The following is a 23,936-nucleotide window of genomic DNA, read 5'->3' as shown; positions in this document are numbered from 1 at the left end:
CTTACTTGCTTGCCTGGTAAATAAAGGTTATAGAAATGTAAAAAATAAATAAAATTTAAATTAAAACCGATACCGATATTTTCCGATATCACATTTTAATGCCAATATTGTCCGATAATATCGGTAGGCCGATAATATCGGGCATCCCTAATACAGTGTACACACACATGCACACACACACACGCACACACACACACACACACACACACAATATACACACACATACAGGGTACAAAATAGTTACACGCCCAGCGCCACAGGCGTGTAGATTTAATGTTTGGCCGTCATAAATTAAGGCCTGGGCGCCATCTGGCGGCCAACAAAATCCACTGCATGAGTCGGCATTAATATGATGCAGGGAGTAGCCTCCAGCTGAGCGAGAGAAATGTTGTGGGAGCGGGTGGAAGTTTCCCAATCTGGAACAATCTCCGGGGCTGCAGCTGGACCCTATTGGATGCGGGCGTGGTGAGTTGAAACGAAAGTGAAACTGTGTGTGTGTGTGTGTGAGATGCGCTCTGCTCACGAGATCAAGTTTGTAACATGAGACGCACATGAGATCTGTCTTCATCCGTTCTTTAGCCTACAAAAAAACCCTGCAATCGCGTTTTTGATTGTGCTCTGATATTTAATTTTGCATTTGATTTGACCAAATATGTGGAGGCATATTCCCGGAGTAGCTCCCCCGGGTCCCCCCTCAAAATTAAGAAAAACAGGCGACAACATTAACGTTGACGAGTCCGTTGCTACCACCAGCACCACCGATAACACTGCACCTGCTACTAGCGTCGGTGTAGTTAGGAAATTTAGCCAGAAATGGTACACATCTGATTCCGGGAAACCACGAGAATGGCTTAAATTTGAGGGAAGGGTAATGTTTTGTATACCATGTCGTGCCAAAGCAAGGGATAAAAGAAAACGAAATTCATTTGTCATCGGGACGTCGGTGATGAAACTGGAAGCCATCAAAAGCCACGAGACGTCACGCTGTCACAGGGACTGCTCTGTTAGATACAAAGCACAGTCTACTCCGCTCCTGGCTGCTCCGACTGTACGACTGTTGACCAAGCTGTCAGAGTAGACTCTGGCTAAAATGCGGATACTATTCCGTAACGCCCACGCTATAGCGAAAAAATCAAGACCATACAGGGACTTCGCCTGGATGTGCGAGTAAGTTTATTGTGTTTTTTTTATAACGTTAGTCCAGCATGTTCATATAGGTGTGTCGGCTTTCACTTTCAGCTAATTATTTATGGTTGTAAAGCCTACCCAGTGGAATGCATGATCACCAAGACAAAAACATTTCTCAATTAAATTATGTTGTTTATGATATTAATTGAAAATAGCATACGAGAGTATTATATAGTAATAATAACACATGGCGATATACTAAAAAGCTATTTATAATTTTTGGCTGGTAAAAAATCTGGATGGCTAGTAGTTTTTAAAATCTACCAGCCAAATGGCTGGTAAGTCAAAAAGTTAAGTTTGTTCCCTGCACACATATATGCACACACACACGCACACACATACACGTACACTCACAGATGCACACACATACACAAATACACACACACACGTACACTCACCATTTCATTTTTGTCGGTGGTGTTGTTGAGTGGCTTCCTTTTCATCAAATCTGACAGCCATTTGCAGGCTGAGGAGGCTGTCAAAGACATGCATCACATACACTAACCAAACAGTCCTTGAAACATTACCACAGCTGGGAAATCAGGTTGGACAGCAGCAACAATGAGGAGTAGCACTTCCTGATGTAAAGAGCCTCTCTGCCTTTTCACAATGTGTAAAAACATCTATCACACCCATCACTAGCCTGCAGCTCACATGGAGACGGGACCAGAATCCATACATCTCTATGTGTCTCTCTCTATATCTCTTTCTATTTATCTGTGTGTATGTCTTTATATCTATATATATATATCTGTATATGTCTCCCTCTGTCTCCTTTTCTCTATGTGTATGTATTGCTCTCTCTCTATCTCTGTATATGTAGTACCTGTCTCCATGTGTATGTCTTTCTCTCTCTCAAGTTTCAAGTTTCTTTAATAGTTGTCATACAGAAGTACAGAATACTTTTATACAAAATGCTTCTTACTGTTACGCTCCAGAGACTGTGCTAGACAAGATAAGTATCAAATAACATAGTATAGCATGTAAATTAGAAGTAGAAAATGAGGTCACAGTGTTCAGTATAGACATATGTACAATGTTCGATGCAGAATAGACGTAACTGAGTTACCATATAATATACAATACTATGCAGTGTACTAATATACAATACTATATAGTGCAAAGCAGAAATGGGATGAGGTACAATTTTAGGTACAAAAAATCTATCTCTGTATCTATCTCTGTATCTCTTTATCTATGTGTATGTATTTATCTATCTTTATATCTATATATCTGTATCTGTTTCTATGTCTGTATGTATCTCTCTATATCTCCCCCACTCTCTGTCTCAATCTATGTATGTCTCTGTCTCTCTTTCTCATTACTAGCCTGCAGCTCACATGGAGACGGTATCAGAGTCCATATATCTCTATGTAGCTCTCTATATCTGTCTTTATTTATCTATATGTATATATCCATGTCTCTGTATCTCTTTCTTTCTCGATTTCCCCTATATCTGTATCTATGTATATATCTCTGTATTTCTCCATATCTATGCACATGTCTCTTTCTCTATGTGTGTCTCTTTATCTTTCTGTCTCTCTCACTTTCTCTTTTTGTAGCTTGCTCGCTCTCTATGTATCTGTATCTCTTTATTTATCTATCTCCCTCTGTATCTGTATGTATATCTGTATTTCTCTCGCTATTGTGTCTATATATGCATCTTGTTCTGTCTCTATGTATCTCTGGTTATCTCTATTGTCTATTTTATTATTGCACATTCGATGCGGGCATGACCACTCTGGTCTGGTATGTATGTTACAAATAAACCTCTTGATTCTTGTCTATATCTGTCTCCATGTGTATATATATATATATATATGTATCGATCTGTCTCTCGCTATGTCTATCTATGTATCACTCTGTATGTATCTATCTCTTGTGTATCTACCTATCTAGGCCATGTCCAGACGAAACCGATTTCGGTCGTATCAGTCAAAGTATTTGATCGTATGCACCTTTCATCCACACGGAACTGCGTTTCTGGGAGCATGAAGAGGCTATTTTCTGAAACCGGGTCCCAGAGTGGGAAATCCTGAAGACGCTCCCCTTGCGTCGCTGTCTCTACAAGCGATACAAGTATTTTCCTGAACCGATTACGCGATAGCCCACCTCTCCCTTAACCCGCATGTGCAAACTCCCACATCACAACAATAATGGCATGTATAGAGTAGTTGCGTTTGTGTTACAGAAGCTATTGAGCTTGATCAGGCTTTTAGAGCTAAATGCACTGCGCCTGTACTACCACTGTCGACAACAGATGGACATATCCCTTAATCCGCATGCAAACCCAGCCAACAAAAAAATAAACATGATACATATGTCTTATATGTACAGATATGTCCTGGCTAGAAGTGTTTATTAAACACCGGGAGGCTACTGTGATGAAATACACGTTATTAGCTAGAGATTAGCGTCACATAGTGGGCCTTTTTCTGAAAACCCAAGTTGTAGCCAAGCACATACTGTTCCATAGCATACGCCTTCAGTTGATCATGACAAATCATATCTTACCTTGATGATTAAAAAGGCTCCATAATTTTGTAAATAGTATTCCCATGTCTGGTGTTGAGCTGTAGCCAGCCAGCTAGCGTTGATGCTATTCAATGCTATCAACATTAGCTAAATAGCCAACCAACTAAATACAATAGACAGTGGTATCCTGAGGTAAGACAACTGTTGCTACAATAAGACAGTGGCATACTGAGGTAACGTTAAATACAGACAACGTTTGCTAGTCGAAAGGACTGGACACAGGGACAAGTTAAACATCAATCAATTAATTTAATACAACGGGTAGTTTGAGCTGCGTGCACCATATCATATACAGCTTTGAAACGGTCTCTCTCTCCTGCCGATTAAAATCATCCTCATCGATTGCTGTAGGCTGTAGCTGCATTTTGTGCATGTGAGCAGTGGTCTCTCTCTCTCTTCTCCTTTGGAAAGTAGCGTTACGTTAGCTCAAAAGCACAGAACCGAAGTTATTCTGCTAGCAACAAAACAACGATAGCACTTATGGTCGGGGGGTTTCAAAATAAAAGAGCGATGTCTAAAACAGGAAAGACATTTATTTTGTAAATTTGTGGCCCACACTTATTTCTCGAGACAATTGCGTTTTTACGGAAACGTTTTTTTTAAATGAAAACGAAAAAGATCAAAATCGTTTTTGTCTGGACATCGCCTCAATGTATCTATATCTCTCTCTATCTCATGCACAAACAGCACACAAAAGGTGGTCTTGATGATGTGTTATGTTGCTTATCACTAGATGCTGTGCTCCGTGTTTGAACCAGACAAACACAAGGATGCACTAATTCACACAACCAGCCTGGTGTAGCTTGCAGCTGTAATTCACACAACCAGGCTGCTGCAACTGTTAGGATGGGGTTTGGCGAAGCCCAATAGCAGAACACAGGAGGAGATATAATGGAGCGTTTTAGGGTGTTTTAATGTTATTCCCCAAGTAGACGGGTTACAGTGAATACATAAATGTGCGACAGGTACAAGAATGGGTAGTCGGCGAGAGCAGGGGCACTCCTTGTGTAGCACGGGGCGACAGGCACAGGAGTGTGCCGTAGATGAGAGCAGGTGCACTACTTGTGCAGCACAGGGCAGTAGACACAGGAATGTGTAGTAGGCGAGAGCAGGAGCACTCCTTGTGCAGCACGGGACGTCCAGGTAGGAGGTGTACTGGAGCGGAGGTCCTGGGCATATAGAGAACAAGGGTTAGGACAAGGTATAACAACAAGGACTGGGTTGCAAGGCTTGGGTTTGTCGTCGTACCTAGGAAGCTAGTTTAACACTCCGACGAGGGTAGAGCAGGATCTGCGGGCTGAAGTATCCTCTCGCTGATGAGGGAATCCGTCACAGCCGTGTTGATTGATGTACTGTACTGGCAGCGTGGGAGTCCGGGGAACGGATGGCCTATAGCTTATTCCCAGCGGAAGAGTGCTGCCGAGTGCTTCCGCGTTTTCCCTGATTGGCTGTGACACGCCCCGCGGCAGCGCGGCAGCCGCAGAGCGGAGCGGCAGAGCTTGCGGCATTATGTTCGAATCCCTTCATTTTTTTTTTTTTTTTTTTTTTTTTTAACATGCATTCTTTCGCCGGTTAAGTTTAGGCATGTTAACTTAAGGTTAAGGTTAGGCATTGTTTCGAAGTTGGTTAAGGTTAGAAGGGTTAAGTTTAGGCGCTGTTAAGGAGCTGGTTAATGTTAGAGTTTGTCTTAGATAATGGCAATAGACAGCCTATTTCCGCGCTGCAGCGCGAGGCAATAGACAGCCTATTTCCGCGCTGCAGCTCTCTCGCGCTGCCGTGGTCACATGGGCATCATGGCCAATCAGAGGAAACGCGGAAGCATGCGACGCACTCTTCCGCTGGGAATAAGCTACACGCGAACGGATGCTGCCCATATAAGGGTGTGCGAGGATGAGGGGTGAGGGGAGCTTCCGACGTGATGGTGAGGAAGGAGGAGGGGGGTGAATAAGGCTCTCGCCGTGATTATAACAGCAACTTGCAGCTCTTCAAACAGTAAAGTGTCAGAGGCACACTGCCTCTCCCCTCAGGATTCCACATGGATCTTCAGAATATATGACTAATACTAAATGGGCTCATTGGAATAGACTTTATTTTGTGACAGACGAGGGATGTCTCATTCAGTTGACATTCCACAGCCCTCAGATGTCATTAGGCACCACTGTGCTAATTCAACCCCATTGAGATGGTTTTCATTCAAGTGCCTCTCATGTGCCACCAAGGCATCCAGTCTGTGGAAGTTGTGAATAATTGTCAATAATATAGTGACAGATATTTGAAAAGGTGTGTTTTAAGTGGGAACCAGTAACCCTCTTGGGAACAGGGTGGGCTATTCTCTGTTCAGTGTGGTGAACACATGTTCCCTGTTCTCAACCCATTAATATTATTCATTTGGGTGTGAAGATGCGGTTAATCTAGTCCACAGGTGTAATGATATTCAGTTAATTAATTAACCATACTTATTGTTATTACCTGCATTACTTTTACTTTTTGTCTTACGCTCTGCATTACTTTTACTCTTTTTTACCCTCTGCATTAATTTGACTCTTTTCTTACTCTGCATCACTTTTACTATGTTCTTACTCTCTGTACTAATTTTACTATTGTCTTACTATCTGCTTTTATTATGTCTATTTTATGTCCATTTTATGTTTATTTTACTGCTGTGAATCACTTTGAGCTGCAATTCTTGTATGAAAGGTGCTAGACAAATAATGTTTATTATTATTGAAACTTAAGATTAGGGATGTCCGATATTATCGGCCTACCGATATTATCGACCGATATCGGCATTAAAATGTGATATAGGACAATATCGGTATCGGTTTAATTTTTTTTTTTTTTTTTTTTTTTTTATATTTCTATAACCTTTATTTACCCAGGCAAGCAAGTAAGAACAAATTCTGATTTTATGTATTATCAAAAGTATGCATAATGTTGTGTTAATTCCACAACAAGAGATATATAATGTCAATTACCTGAAATTATTCCATATATCGGTATCGGAAATTAAGAGTGGGACAATATCGGTATATCGGTAAAAAAGCCAATATTGAGCATCCCTACACTGGATGCATGCACTGAATGATGTTAAAATATGAGCCACTTACTGTATGCATACTCCTGGCCACCTGCCGCACGCACATACACGCAGAAGCGAGTATAGTCTACGTGTGTTAGGACTGCATGATTAATCGAGAAAAAAATCGCAATCAAGATTCATAGACCTATGCAATCTCATTTAGAAATTATGACGATTTATTTTTTACTTTACGTATGATGATGAAAAATAAGAATCGTGTGAGAGAATCGTGATCTCAATTCTTAGAGAGAAAAATCGTGATTCACATTTTAGCAAGAATCGTGCAGCCCTAACGTGTGCAATGAATGAACACACTAGGCTTATATTATTCTAATGACTTATTTTATTAGGAGATTGCAGATACTGTGCAGATACTATAGTAGTGCTACTGTAGTTCTACAGTACAGTACATTCTTAGTGTGACAGGCCACCACAGAGTCGGGTGTAAGCGGACCAGACTCCACAGAGGTGTTGCACACCAGTGTCACACAAAAGGCTGCTTGGTTGACATCGACCTGCATTAAATGTAGTAAACTGGCATGAGAAATGTAGGAAATTGGTAAGCGGTGGTACGCTTGACTGATACCTCAAACGATTGTGGACATGCCATGCAGATTATGTACATACTACTATAGGGCAGCGCATACAGTATCTACTATCTCCTAATGAAACAAGAAATTAGAATAATATATGCCTACTGTTCATTCATTACACACGTAGGCTATACAGTGTGTGTGTGGCTGTGCGCTGAACAGGTGGTCAGGAGCACGCAACAAGACGGTATAAATATGAAATATGAATACAGTCTATTCCACTATAGCTATATCCATGCGATTAGCTTTAGTTCTTATTTATTTATCCACTGTCATTTGCAGTGTTGGTGTCGTGTTTTTATTTATTTTCGGACATCACAATGCCTCTTGAGTAAATGTAAAAAAATATCATATAAATATTGTCATTTATTATGATTAATTATTACATGGCGTTTTCACATTCACCGAAATGCTTGCTTGTGATTGGTCAATAGCCCGCGTCAGAGGTCCATTATCACACAATAATGACCGCTGTGGGACAATAATGACCGCTGTGCGCAGCTGTTCGCAATCAAGCCCACTACAACACTGTATCAGTGCAGCTCAGCATATGCACAGCTGCACTCAGTCATGCAATCAGACCACAGACCTGCCGACTGCCGATAATAATAATCACTTTATTTGGGCTTACAGAGCCACAGAACAACTGCGTCTTCATTTGATCTAGTCTTGTCGATGAATTAGGTATATTGTTAGTAAGTTAGCCATGTAATAAGCGGGATAATGTATAGCTATACTCGATCATTGTCGCAAAATAATTGACCTTCACTGACGTTTAAAACACCTCGGCGCTGCGCCTCGGTATTTTAAACTCTGTGTCGGTCAATTATTTTGCGACAATGACCTCGTAGCTATACATTATCCCTTACTTAATTCCAAGGATGCCTGTAGAGTTGACATGAACAAAATCACCATGATGCCTCCCAAATAAAGCCCTTAAGAACACTGTGCATACCAGTCTGTCCGATTTACGACTGCTCTACGACTGGTCTGAACTTTTGTCTTAAGTCCGCTGGTGAATGAGACCCAATCACTTTGAATATCTCCTCCCGTGATGTCATCAGATTATACTGAATCCCTGTGGTGTGTTAATTACAGCTCAATGAAATTATGTAGATTAATAGTGATCATTATCTCTATGTTTCATCTACATGATTTCATTGAGCGTAATTAACAACACAAGTGTTCATTATTTCACTGTCTCTCATTATGTATCTCACTATCTCATTATGTCTCTTACTCTATCTCATTCCATCTCTCACACAATATCTTACGCATGCAGTCTCTCACCCATTATCTCGCTAAACATATATATCTCCTCTCACACATTTTCTTTCTATCTCTCTATCTCTCCATCTCACTCTCTATCTACCTCTCAAGTCAAGTCAAGTGTTCCTTCATTAATCCCCTTGGGGGAAATGCAGATGTGATATTGTGACGTGAGGGTGGAGGGGAGGTACAGCCAGGAAGAAATATAATAATATAAATTAGGGATGCTCGATATTGGCTTTTTTACGTATACCGATATTGTCCAACTCTTAATTTCCGATACCGATATCAACCGATACCGATATATGCAGGGTTTCCCCCGCCAAAAAAAACTGAATAATTTCAGGTAATTAACATTGCATATGTCTTGTTGTGGAATTAACATAACATTATGCATACGTTTGACAATAAATAAAATCAGAATTTGTTCTTACTTGCTTGCCTGGGTAAATAAAGGTTATATAAATGTATGTTATAAACCGATACCGATATTTTACAATATCACATTTTAATGCCAATATCGGTAGGCCGATAATATCCGACATCCCTAATATAAATAGTAATAATAGTAGAACATATTAATAATGTTTCACTCTCTCGTACTGTCTGTCACTCACTCATTCACTTGTATGCTTTCTCTCTCTATATATCTCTATATATCTCTATCTATCTCTATATATATTTATCTCTCTATCTCTTTATCTCTATCTCTACATCTATATATATATCTCTATATATATCTCTCTCTCAACCAACATAATTAATGTCCATCAACTGTTCTCCATTGTTTCTCGTGCCGTGCCACATGCTAGTTAGAGTACAGGAGGACCACTCTATGCTTACTCTCAGTGCCTGCCAGCCGTGTGTGAAGGGATGAGATGGAGGGAAAGAGAGACAGAGGGAGATGAGAGAGAAAAGGGAGAGAGAAAAGGCATCGGGAGCAGAGAGTGCAACAAAGCAACAACAAGTAAAGGCATAATGCTAGTTGTCAGGCTCACTGCTGCTCTGTGCTGATTATGTGCGTTTGCTTTAAACTCCTCTTTGTTGCCTCAGTACGTTGTGTCTCCTCTCTGCCAAGTGACAAGTGCTACCCGACCTTTCCTCTCAGCTAGATGTGTGTGTGTGTGTGTGTGTGTGTGTGTGTGTGTGTGTGTGTGTGTGTGTGTGTGTGTGTGTGCGCGCGAGTGCGCCACACAGAACGTGTTGTATCGGTGGGTGCGTATATGCACACACAGTCAGGACATAATAGAGCCTCACTCCATTTACCTCACGGTGACCATTTTGATCTTATGCTCATGATGGGTCCAAATTGTATACGGTTATAGAACAGAATATTCTAGGTGTGGGTGGGTGTGGTTGCACATCATATTCACTGCACTCAGTGTTTCCCACAGGATTTTGTGAGACTGTGGTGGGTGAACCTTGCCCCCCCCCCCCCCCCCCCGTAAAGATTTGTTGTGTACATTTTAAAGTTAAATGCATCAATCTGGTGCACTTTGAAAGCAAAATAAAGAGGCTAGATCTATGATGAACTTTGTGTTCAAAACAGAAAATTTACTAGATTGCAGTGCTTCCCAATCCTCTCCTCGAAGCATGCTGTTACAAAGGATCAGATTAAACCGAATATATATATTTATTTATTGATATATATTGCATAGTATTTGTATATCGTTTGATATCCCTTGTATATTCCTTGTACATATACACGGAATATCCCTTTAGCCTACTACAGACCATAATATTTCATTCTCCTATTGGACAGCGGTCCACCGGCGCCAGGGACCGGCCTCCGGAGTCAGGTTCAAAGTCACCGTCAAGACGTGTCTGGACATGCCCGGCCTTGCCCAGGGATACGCGACCGAAATGAGATTGGCACTAGTTTGTTCACCGTGCGTATAAATACGGTGCAGGTGAATATAGAAGCCTCCTTAGCCCTTAGTATGTTACCCAATAAGTTGAAGCCTCACCCACGATACAACGTGCGGTGAAGTATGGCCTGTTTGGCCCCAGAATAGAGCATTGAGACCGCGTGCGAATTAATAACTGAATTGTCAGAGTTTGGCGCTATACCGTCGAGTGCGACATATTTCTATTAAGTCAATAATAGTCTATTTGTGTATAGTGTATCGTGCGGTTAAAGTTCTACAGTGACCAGCATCTCCAACGCTTCCTCGTATTAGCTAGAGTTCTTATCCAGGCTGGGCTGACCACATGGCGCTTTCACCCGAGGAGACCTAGACGAGAACCGTATGGACATGTACACTGGATTAATCTACCCGACGACTACATAGCCCTTTGCGGCTGGAATATATTTGCTTTGGTCCTGTGATTTATGGAGCGGATAATCGCCGACGCCTGCACGTGTTGGATTTACCCCGCGAGGAGTCAAGTCGAGTCGGCGCCTCAGAGAGCCTGAGGCCGACTAGCTTTCTTCACTGTGGAGCTACAGTCTACGGAGAACAGCTATATTCGTCTGTGGATCAAGAGGCTATTGCACCGGCTCCTGTACCTGGAGTCTCCTTAGTCATCGTTGACCAGACGTTCTACTACCGACAGATCTTCCACCCCTGCTGGCTTACAACCAGGGGGAACCCCTTCCAGTATCTCCCGCTATATTACTAGTGTACCATAGATATAGATATAATTCCCTAAGATTCAGGTTGTATAATTACCTCCTGCGTAACCAGAGAATGGACATTCATTATTGATTTGCCTACGCATATTCCTTTGCCTTACAAGTGCATTCAAAGAATAATGTAAAGTATAATATGTACCCTTTGCTCCATTAAATACTTGATTATACCTTTGTGTGGAACCGATTTCATTGTGGGAAGTGTTCATCATATTCATATATCGTGTACTGTATGGCCAGTAATTAAAGTACATAAAGCGGTAGTGGTTTAATGATACCATACTTATCAATACAGTCAGGGAATTGTACCCCTCAGTTACACATGCCGTTCAATGTATTTGTTCAATTCCACCACCAGCACACCTGATTCAACTTAACTAGCCCTTTATTAGTTGAATCAGGTGTGCTGGTGGTGTAATTTAACAAATACATGGAACGGCTGGGGTGTCTTGAGGAGAGGTTTGGGAACCACTGGACTAGAGCATACATTTATTTGAGCCACCAAAGAAATGAAGCAAAAGTGGTTATTTTTTAGAAAATAAAAATATATACTGGATTACTATTACGACTACTACCACTGTCAATACTACTGAAACATCCCTATAGGCAAACTTTATATTAAAAAAAAACTGTAAAAAAAATAAAAATAAAATAACTTTATACTTTATATAAAAAAGAAAAAAAATGTATTACATTTTTGTTCCGTTCATTATACAACTGTGGCGGGCCACCACAGTCTAGGTAATTAATGGGACACACTGCTACTAGTGGTCTGCAAGGGCCTTGAAATGAAGCCCGTGCCCAGCCCGAGCCCGTGAACTTCAGGCCATGCCCGAAAATAAGCCCGACTGTAAATAATATTTTAAGCCCTAGCCCGCGTGAAAACCTGAAAAAAAATTATTATTATTATTATTATTACATTTCTTTTTTTTTTTATATTCGAAACACGGTTTTATATGAACTTAATAAATAAACAAAAATGAAAATGTTCAATAGGTCTACCTAAATAACAGATAGTGAAAACTAAAGAAACATTAATTATATAGCCAAAAATTTTATAATTTTTTTGTTTTAAATATTCTAAACACTGTTTATATATTAACTACATTTTATTTTAGTTTATTAATACTGTTTAATATTAAACAAAAACGAACATTTCTTATAGGTCTAACTAAATAACACATATCATGCTGAAAACTAACAACCATTCTATAGCCTTTTTCGCAAATTATATTTCCCAGCGCTTGCGTTGACTCACACACTTGAATCTTATTTGACACACACACACACACGACACAATAGCCTACTCAGTCACTATACAAACAAACAGAAAATAGAAATCAGATTTTTCGAGCACAGCAACATTTATTATATAATGAAAGCACAACAGAACACACCAGCAAATATTAATAATTAGACTCGTCACTCACCACTTCGCTGTGTTGATGTCAGCAACGCGTTGAACATCGTTAACAAAACTTCGCCAACCGGCTACATACATCCAAGGACAAATTAAAATGTTCGCCAACTGGCTATATTCCAACTTCAACCTATGCCACTTCGGTCTGGTTGACTGGTTAATTTGTTCATCGTCCACCTGCAGCGCTCCGCTCGAGTTCTCCCTCCAGGCTGCGGTAATTACATCCAATGTTATCTGTTAACTAATACATCTTGACACCTCAGACACAAGGCTTTCACTCTCTGATGACAGCACTATGTTACGCGAAAATGAAACAGAAACTTAAGGTTATCCTATAACCCTAGTTATATGAGTATAGCGAGCAAAAAATAAAAATAAAAAACGCAATAAAATTTCTTTTTTTTTTAAAGAGGGCACTGCCCGGCCCGGCCGAGCCCGAATTATTTATTTAAAAACAAAGCCCTACCCAGCCCGAACCTGTCGGGTCGGGTAGGGCCCCGTCGGGCTTGGGCAGGGTTGCAGTGCACGTCTGCTACACTACAGTATGTCCCTGGTAGCCAGTGGGGTGTAACTTTATATTCAGTGAGCAGCTTAACTACTACACTTAAGTAATTTTTTTACTCATAATACATGTATTTAGAGATGAAGAGAAATGTGAAGCTATTTAAAAAACTAAGCAGCTTATCTGTTTTTGTCAGGGTAATTTTCAACCATATGCTAGGGGTGGACGGTATGGTCTAAAATGTATATCACGGTATAATTTGAAGCATATACGGTAACGGTATATATCACGGTATCAGTGTTTCCGTTAGAATCATTTTTTTTGCCTGATAGGCAGGCTATATAAAGAATGACATCCTCAAGGCATGTAGATTTATAATATTTTAACTTAAAACTAGGCTACTTTTGCGTATAAAGTCATTATATTCCAAATAAAATAAGTCCCGAGTCCGTGCTGCTCCCATTGCAAACAGCCGGGCTGGATGCTAGATTTTGTAGCTGCAGAGCCGCAGAGCCAGCGGTGCTTTCAGGTCTGGTCACAGCTTTCAGCTGAAAGCGCCGCTGGCTCTGCGGCTCTGCAGCTGCATGCTATTCGCAAATCCACTGCTGCAGCCGTCCTCCCGGCTCCCGCTGCAGCCGTCGTTATCATAACACTACACGCATATCATAATGTTTACAGCAAACTGTAGTTGATCACTAGGTATGTTTTATTAACGTAGAATAATTCATATAAGAAAAACGATAGGGACATCTCATACCTTTCTCCACCGGTTAAAAATGCCAGGAACTGAAATTGAAACTTGCTGTGCGCCGCGGTGATATGTGTTTATTATGAAATGACAATTGCGTGTTGACACGCCCACTGCGCGAAGTCTCCTAAATAACTTTTTCCAGTTTGCACATATCTATTATCTATGACTAATTCTATCTATTTTTAGGGGCAAATGCGATTGAAATAGTCGCGCTGTGGTTACATGACGTCATTGCTATTTTAGAGCTGCTCTACCGGTTACACGGTATAGTCAAAATCCATACCGTAGAGCAAATTAATACCGTTTATACCGTATACCGTTTATACCGTCCACCCCTATGCTATATTATCTTGCTAGCTTGACTTGTCAACCATGACCAACTCTCAACAGAACGTTGAGTTGAGTGCTTCTCTCCAGGACATATGGTGTATTCACCTGTTAACAGTTTGGCATTGTTAGCTCTATCACAATACATGATGTAAAAAGTGCTTCATGTAAGTAAGTAAGTAAGTAAGTAAGTAAGTAAGTAAGTAAGTAAGTAAGTAAGTAAGTAAGTAAGTAAGTAAGTAAGTAAGTCAGTAAGTCAGTAAGTCAGTAAGTCAGGAAGTAAGTATTTATAAAGCACCTTTCATACATGTCATGTAGCTCAAAGTGCTGTACACAAACATAGGCATATATAACAATAAAAGCAATAAATTAACAGTGATCAGTTAAGATCAATGGTTAAAAAATGTTTTTTTAAAAGAAAAAATAACGTAAAAATGAAAACAGTCAAGAAAGTTTGGGAGAACAGGTCCGCACAAACACGTCCGTTCAGTAGTAACCGGAAGTAGGAAGTGCACTAAACCAATGCACTTGTATAGTAGGTAGCAATGTTAGCTCTCATAACGTTAGCCAGTTAGGAAGTAGGAAATGCACTAAACCAATGCACTTGTACTTGTTTAGCATCAACCGGAAGTAGGAAGTGCACTAACCAATGCACTTGTACAGTAGGTAGCAACGTTAGCTCGCATAACGTTAGCCAGTTAGGAAGTAGGAAATGCACTAAACCAATGCACTTGTACTTGTTTAGCAGCAACCGGAAGTAGGAAGTAGGAAGTGCACTAAACCAATGCACTTGTACAGTAGGTAGCAACGTTAGCTCTCATAACGTTAGCCAGTTAGCAGCTCCGGGTACAGCAGGTAGCAACGTTAGCTCTCATAACGTTAGCCAGTTAGCAGCTCCGGGTACTAAAAATAAAGCATCACATTAATAAGACAACAGTAATAAAAGTAAGGCAATAGGCAAAGTACAGTAAAATAACATTTCAGTAAAAGATCAATACATAGAAAATTAAAACATGTCACTGGACGTATTCTACAGCTATGGACCAACATGGAACGATGATTTTAACATTGGATACCTCTGACATAAGTCTGTAAAACAGGGCAATGTGCCCCTTTATCTGCAGAAACCATTATGACAACAAGATCACAATGAGCCTGGGTGCACAGGTTTGTAGTTGGGTTGTATATCAGACCCCCTACTGTAAATCTCCTACATCTTCATCTCAGTTTAGAATTTATTTTAGGGTGGCTGGGTAGTGTAGAGTTCTAAGCACTGGAGTGGCTGGGTAGTGTAAATGTCTAAACACTGGAGCGGCTGGATAGTGTAGAGGTCTTATTTGAGCTTAAAATAACTCCACACAGCTGACAAGTTCACTCACGTTCAAGTTCAAGTTCTTTAATAGTTGTCATACAGAAGTACAGAATACTTTCATACAAAATGCTTCTTACTGTTACGCTCCAGAGACTGTGCTAGACAAGATAGTATCAAATAACATAATAACATAATATAGCATGAATTTAGAAGAAGAAAATGAGGTCACAGTGTTCGGTATAGACATATGTACAATGTTCTGAGTTACCATATAATATACAATACACAATACTATGCAGTGTACTAATGTACAGTACTATCTAGTGCAAAGCAGAAATGGGATGAGGTACAATTTTAGGTACAATTTACAGTAAGGTGTACGAGTTGTAGTGCAATCCTTCATCCATAAATATAAAGTGTGGGGAGTGGGTGCTACAGTGTGTTTGTTTAAAGTGGGTGTGTGCTATAAGTGTGTGGAGTGGGTGCTACAGTGTGTTTGTTTAAAGTGAGTGTGTGCGTGTGGATGTGTGTGCTATGTGCGTTTGGTGGTTGTTGTTGTGTAGTGTTCATTCATTGTTCGTTTAGCAGCCTGATGGCCTGGGGATAGAAGCTTCTTCTGAGTCTTTCTGTGCTCGCCTTGAGACTCCTGTATCGCTTGCCTGACCGCAGCAGTTCAAAGAGGCAGTTGTTCGGGTGACTGGAGTCTTTAATGATTCTCTTAGCCTTGCCCTTGCAACGCTTGTAGTAAATGTTCTGGAGGGTGGGGAGCCCCCCTCCAATTGTGCGTTCGGCTGAACGTGTCACTCTTTGTAGTCTGCTTTGGTCTTGTGCAGTGCTATTCCCAAACCAGGAGGTGATGTTGCCGGTCAAGATGCTCTCTATTGTACATGAGTAGAAGTTCTTAAGGATCTTCTGGCTGACTTGGAACTTCCTTAGGCGCCTGAGGAAGTAGAGGCGTTGTCGTGCCTTCTTCACAACACTGTTAATGTGTGTGGTCCATGTCAAGTCCTCGGATATGTAGGCTCCGAGGTACTTAAAGCTGTTGACTCTCTCAACCGGTGCCCCGTCGATGCTGAGGGGGCTGTAGTCCTTGACCCCCGACCTCCTGAAGTCCACAATCATCTCCTTTGTTTTGCTGACGTTCAGGGAGAGGCTGTTTTCCTGGCACCATCCCGCCAGGACCTTGACCTCTTCCAGGTAGGCCCTCTCGTCGTTGGCAGAGATCAGGCCCACCACCACTGTGTCGTCAGCAAATTTGACGATTGTATTGCTACTCCGCTGAGCCACACAGTCGTGTGTGTACAGGGAGTAGAGGAGGGGACTCAGAACACAGCCCTGGGGGGCCCCTATGTTGAGGGTGATGGATGAGGAGGTGCAGTTGCCTGCTCTCACCACCTGGGGTCTGCCAGTCAGGAAGTCCAAGACCCACTGGCAGAGGTCATAGCCCAAGCCCAGGTCCCTGAGCTTGGCTATGAGTATGGAGGGGACTATGGTATTGAATGCCGAGCTGTAGTCGATGAATAGCATTCTCACATAGTTCCCCTGCCTCTTGTCCAGGTGTGATGCTGCTGTGTGCAGCACATGGGATATGGCGTCCTCCGTGGACCTGTTGGGGCGGTATGCAAATTGCAGGGGGTCCATGTTGATGGGGAGGGAGGAGCAGATGTAGCCCTTTACTAGCTTCTCAAAGCACTTCATGGCTATGGAGGTGAGAGCTACAGGGCGGTAGTCGTTGAGGCAAGCTAACGCTAGCTAACGCTAACGCTAACGTTGTTGTCGCTACTACTGTTCACGTGACACCACTCACTTTATGTACTGTATGTTGTCGTGATGTCGTTGTGGTTTCATGACTGATCAGATACAGGGGTTTATACACTACAAGATATTTCACCAGGAGGGAATCCCTGACAAGTCTATCTGGTCTTCAAACTACATTTTGTCACCAAACACACATGCAAGAAGTAGCACATGTTTTGGTCAGAGGAATGCCCTGGAGAAAGCGCAAGGCAAGGTTTCAGCGGTTTCTCTTTTGCTCTGGAGAAAAAAGCTAGCAGAGAACAATGCCAACTTGTCAACTGCACTCTAGTAATGTGCTGGTTATTTCCCATCCCCTTTTTAAAATGTCCCTAAAATCATGAATGAATGAATGACAACTAATATACACTCTAATAACACGGCAGGGTCGTCGAACATTGCAATAGGCTGAATATTTTATTTATAATTTTCTTGTTGTGATTCAGACAATTGACAACTTTTCAAGACAGATTTTCTTCATTCTGTTTGCGGTCCCCCACTAGTTCAAACTAAGTCAATGTAACTCAACCACAGCTAAATGCTGTGCTTTCTCCTCTCTCTCTCTCGCTCTCGTTCTATATCTCTCTCTATATATATCTCGCTCTTTCTCTATCGTACTCGCATGAATTCCTTGAGTAATACTCAAGTATTTGTTGGTACTTGGAAATCTATGTTTAGAACACATAGTAAAGTGCATGGCAGCAGTAATAACACACTCACACACAGACATTACAGATTGTATGTCTCACTCCATGGACATAATGCACAGCAATATACCTGATACTCAATGCATATTATTGGCACTCAAAACAGTTACCGTTTGTAATAATTACATTACCTCCACTCTGTCTGCAGCAGGTCTCTCCACTCATGGAACGGCATTCGTATCAATAGCCGTTTCCATCCCTTAGATCAGGGGTTCTCAACCTTTATGCTGCCAAGGCACCCCTGTGTTCAATCAAATATTCCAGGGCACCCCTACATACGATAAAGGCTTTTCCGGTCCTGTCTTTTTTGCTACAATGATGACAAAAGTGCTTGCTTTCAAAATAATGTTTATTTAAGAAACCGGGAAACACATTTGTGTGTATATGCAGGCTATATAATGCATTATTAACAAGTGTTTCAGGTCTAAATGGCTTAGTACTGTTGACATTACACTGCTTGTAGTAGTAAATCAAATAGCATATTTCTTTAAATAAAATTACAGAAAATTATCACTAAAGTGCTATCTGTTGCAGCTGCACACTTTTCCATAAAAATAGCATATTTGGATAAGTGTGACCATTTCTCAAACTGAAAATCATGTATATATTTTTTTAAATACAGAAGAGGATCACTAAAGTGTTATCTGTTGCAGCTTCACTGTTCTCCATAAAAATAGCATATTTGGATACATTTGATCATTTCTCAAAAACAGAAAATCATGTATTTCTTTTAGTGCTGTCAGGCGATTCAATTTTTTTATCAAATTAATTACAGGATTTGTAATTAATTAATCTAATTAATCACATTTTAATCGCATAACCATTGTATGCCTGATATTCTATATTATATAATCATATTTCAAATTGCATGTGTCCGGATGACAGAATTCAGTACTGTATCTACAAAACATTCTGTTTAATCATCTTCCATCTATTAATTTGCTTAGATTTTTCAGGTCTGGTCAATTTGAGCATGGTGTTATTCAGTCAAAGATAAAAAAAAAATTATTGATATTCTCATTTGGTTCATTACAATTTACTCAAAATAAAATTTTCATTCAATCAATCACCGCACATATTGATTGATTGAATGAAAATGTTAACAGATTGCAGAATGGGTACAATACAGTACGGCTCAATACACACAATTGTTAAGGGGATGCAGACTAGAGAAAGACTTTCATCTTGTTTACATCAGGGTCCCCCATTTTCAATTCATAATGAATTGTAAGTAAGGGTGCAACTTGCACCTTGCAATCCATTATTTGTGGATCTAGCCCACAGTATTTCTGACACTGGGAATACATTCCCTGAGATTCATAGATGTCCCTAGAATCAGATACCAAGAACATGCAAATGGACCATATTAAAAAAAAAATCTGAAAATGTGTATTCTACTTTTTTTTTTTTTTTTTTAACTTTGACCAGTCAGCTGGTTCTTTTTAGCGTTTATCGCTTTTTCATCGCATTCATACTTGGTCAAGTTCGACCGACAGAAGCAGGCTGAAAGGGTTCAGATGGGGGGGAAGACACTCTGGGAAAGGCACGGCTGCCGTCCGGGATTCGAACGCGCTCAGCCCCAGATCCGTGACGAGCACGGTTGTCCACGGCGCTGAAATAGCACTCGCGGTACGTGGTGAGCTACTGGAGCTCCCCATATTCTACATTCTTATGGAATGAATGAGATACAAACAAAATATTATAAAAAAAAGAAAATAGTTTGTAATTCATTTTGAGTTAATTTTCATAACGCGATAATTTGCTGTGTAATTAATTTATCTAATTAACGCGATAAACTGACAGCCCTAATTGTTTTTAAATACAGAAAAGGACACCAAGTTACCATTTCTCAAAAAATATAAATAAATACAGAAAATAAGCACTTGTTCACTCAGTGGACATTTATAGCTCAATGCGAGGTCTGCTGCTGCTGGCTAATAATACGGTCAATACGTGGGGAGATCTTTGACAAGGCAACATGCATGTCATCCTCAAGGCTCAACTTGGCCCTATATTTTGTTTTCAGAGCTGTCATGGATGAAAAGCCAGCTTCACACAGATATGTGGTGCTGAATGGTATCAACACCTTAACTGCTGCATCATGAGATACTTGGTACTCAGCACCACACTCTGAAACTAGCTCTCCAGGTGGTATCAGATGAGATTTCAATGAGTTCTTCCAAGAGTTTGGATGGAGATGTGTCAGGGAACTTTGTCTCAATGTTGTCTGTAAAAAAAAATTGTATCCAGAGTAACTTGGTGATCCTTTTCTGTGTTTTATTAAATACTCATTTTCAGATTTTGAGAAATGGTCAAACTTATCCAAATATGGTATTTTCATGGAAAACAGTGCAGCTGCAACAGATAGCACTTTAGTGATAATTTTCTGTAATCCAAAAATTATTTAAAAAAAATTATAAAAAATATCAAGGCACCCCTGGCAGCTCTCTGCGGCACCCTAGGGTTGAGAACCGCTGCCTTAGATAACACCAAGCTAGCTGTATTCCAACACAACAAACAGTTTGTGGTACTAGCAGCATAGTCTTCCTGCAACAACTCATGCCTTCAGAGTGAGCTCTCTGTTTCATTGGCACAAACAAACTTAAAATCGAGTACCCTCGAAAACCACTCGTTCAGTTGAAACGGTGAGTACTGGAGTAATATATTACTCACGCCCATCCCTACAACCCACAGTCTTCGTTTCATTCTCAGGGTTATTTCCGCTGTACTCTATCCTCAAACACACGCTGCCTTCATGGCTTGTATACGTTTCCCTTATACTGTAATAATTACTAGTTACTGTCTCTGTCTGGTCACATGAGTCCAAACTTGGAAGAAATTAACTCACTAGTCAGACTATGAGCCTGATATAACGAGTCAGCTGTTAATGTACTTAAAAACTATCTCTTATCTCTTGCTATCGCTCTCTTTACAAACTGGACAGTACATTAACTCTCTGTCTCTATCTCGCTCTTGCTCTCTTTACAAACAGTACATTAACTAAACCGTGTTTTCGGCTCAAAAACACGACTAAGCTAATTGATTGCCTGTTGTGACGAGTAACATGTAAGACTGCCAAGCCCATGCAAAGACTAAGGGAAACCCAGTGTCCATAATATGTCCTCTTTAAGGTTTCTAGTCCCACACTCACAGAGGGAGCTTTCGTAGCAGCCTTGTTTAGTCTGCTTGAATGGAACCCTGGAGCGTTTACCCCCCTTGATTTTGTTTGTTTGGGTTGAACACCGGCATGAAGTTCAGGTCCAAACAACTTGTTTAGAGGTGGTCTCAGTCCAAACTAACCCTGGAGAGAAACCCTTTGAGAAAGCAATCAGACCAAACAACCCAAAATAGTGTCCATTCAATGAAGCGGATTGCTGAAAATACACTGAAACTAATGTTATGATACAAAAGAAAATACATACATAACATTCAGGTGAAAATAGCAGAGACGGTAGCACATACTTAATCACCAAGAGTGATTTGGGAAACGTCGTATCTGGACAAGCCAAAGTGAGGATTGTTTGTGTTCACATACTGTATGTTCGTTAAGCTTTCAAACTTATGTCCAATGAAAGGCTGACCGTAGGTGTGAAAGCACTCAAACACTCATACAAGAAGTGTTTTATAAGGACAATCTGTATAGCGTGGGTATCATCAGTGAATGTATGCTCTCCTCAGTCGTGGTTAGTTTAGTTGTGGCGTAAACACAATCTATTGAAGTAGTTTCTCTTGCATCCCCTGCTTGTTGCTCTCAATGGATCTTCTAAAGCCTGATAATTGTGATTTTGATTTCACCTGGAGTTGACGTGTCGCTGCTTTCTTCACATTTTTCTCTTTGTGTGTGTGTGTGTCTGTGTGTGTGTGTGTGTGTGTGTGTGTGTGTGTGCACACGTGGATGTGTGGTGTGTGTGTGTGTGTGTTTGTGTGTGTGTGTGTGTCCCAGTGTCAGCAGAGAATCTGGAGAAGAGCCTGAGGCAGATGGAGAGACAGCTGGTGCAGCTGGAGAGAGACCTAGAGACCTTCTCCTCCCCAGACGATCCCAGCGACATGTTCTTCACCAAAATGGCAATATCCTTTCCACATGCACACACACACACACACACACACACACACACACACACACACACACACACACACACACACACACACACACACACACACACACACACACACACACACACACACACACACACACACACACACACACACACACACACATACGCACATACGCACACATATGCACCCGCACACACGCACATGCACATACACATGCACACAGGCCCAGGCTCACAGTGGGTAGTAGTGCACAGATATTGTTCACTGGAGATGGATTTTGCATGAATGCAATGTGTCATCGCAGAGCGTGGAAGGTCAGAATGTCACTGTTGGGATCTGGGAGGAGACTTTGTGAGGGCACTAACTTGATGAAAGTGTTTAGTTTAGTTGGCCAATCAGCTCTCAAGATAGGTTGCGGTGACTCGCCCGCGGTGAGGCCCAAGACAGTCCAACTCACGATACTCCTTCTGTTAAACACCTTGGAGAGTCCAGTAAACAGAGCGGCCAGACACGGCTGCATGGCCACATTTGTCTAGCGTAGGGTTTATCAAAAGGGGTGTTACTGGAACCAGAGAGGAGCCTACATGCATTGAGCACAATCAACATCCAAAATCCAGAAACGGGGAAAGTGTGAAAAGGTTTACTTGCTGTAATGTTTAATGTATTCACTTGGTAGTAAAAAAGACAAAATTCAGATTGTATTTGACCATTTAAACATTATTAGAATCCTTAATTTGACACCGACATGCTTGATTGACCCAACAAACTGAGCCAAATAGAAACATACCCATGATAAAACAGAAAGCAATCATAACATTGAGAGACAAATATGAATTTCCATTGGGTGTAGGAGGTTGAGGGAGCGCTATGGGACCTGGATGGCAGATAGTGAGCTGTATGGGACCTGGACGGCAGAAACGGGTGGGCGTTATGGGACCTGGATGGCAGATATGGAGGGGGGTGTTATGGGACCTGGATGGCAGATAGGGAGGGAGGGGGGGGGGGATGGGGGGGTGTTATGGGACATGGATGGCAGATAGGGAGGGGGGGGAGGGGCGTTATGGGACATGGATGTCAAATAGGGGGCCGTTGACCCAAAACCGGTTGAGAGCCACTGGTCTAGGCTGTCAAAACAATCAAGGTGGGCGGGACTAATCTCTTCAACCGGTCTGGCTTGAGAAAGGCACCACAGAGGCTGTAAGACTGTTATCACATAATGATACTAATGAATCTGTATAGATTGTATGACTTTACCCAGGGCTCCGTTGTTAAGTACTTTACAGCCCCATTATCGGATGCTCCTTTACATGTATGCATATATTGATAATTAATTAAAACACATTTATTGTGTTGGTTTTATAGCTTTTTAGATCATAATGATGCATGTAGTTGATCATAATGATGCATGTAGTTGCAGCTGTTTGCGATACTCAAGGTTGTGGTATCATAAATTAAACGCGCTTATATCAGCGCTACATTGATGACATTTTCATTATTTGGACAGGGAGTGAAGAGTCACTGGAGGCATTTCATAAATATCTCAACGCAGCTAACTCCAATTTGAACTTCACTCTGGAGGCCAGCTCTAGCAGCATCAGCTTTTTAGATGTTTTGGTTATCAAGGAGGGGAATACTATACATACTGATTTATTTCGTAAACCTACTGACAGAAACACCTTACTACGGGGTGACAGTTTCCATCCCACCCACCTCATTAAGAGCCTCCCGGTCAGCCAGTTTCACCGAGCCAGGAGAATCTGTAGTCTCGATA

The 23,936-nt window shown here is 41.2% G+C and overlaps 1 protein-coding gene across 1 annotated transcript in view; it reads left to right on the top strand.

Annotated features, from left to right (window-relative positions):
- Positions 1-23,936, top strand: part of LOC311223466 (protein diaphanous homolog 3-like) — a gene marked incomplete at its 3' end in the record, with an annotated part of 594,292 nt that overhangs the window by 545,049 nt on the left and 25,307 nt on the right. The window contains exon 23 of the mRNA XM_084308253.1: positions 22,053-22,178. Within this exon, the coding sequence (XP_084164379.1) occupies positions 22,053-22,178 (126 nt within the window). The remainder of the gene's footprint in view (positions 1-22,052; positions 22,179-23,936) is intronic.

The sequence above is a fragment of the Notolepis coatsorum genome (genome assembly GCF_963971535.1).
Source record: "Notolepis coatsorum genome assembly, chromosome: 2".
NCBI classification, from domain to species: domain Eukaryota; kingdom Metazoa; phylum Chordata; class Actinopteri; order Aulopiformes; family Paralepididae; genus Notolepis; species Notolepis coatsorum.
The sequence above is the reverse complement of the archived record's forward strand: the minus strand, read 5'-3'. Positions and strand labels throughout refer to the sequence as shown.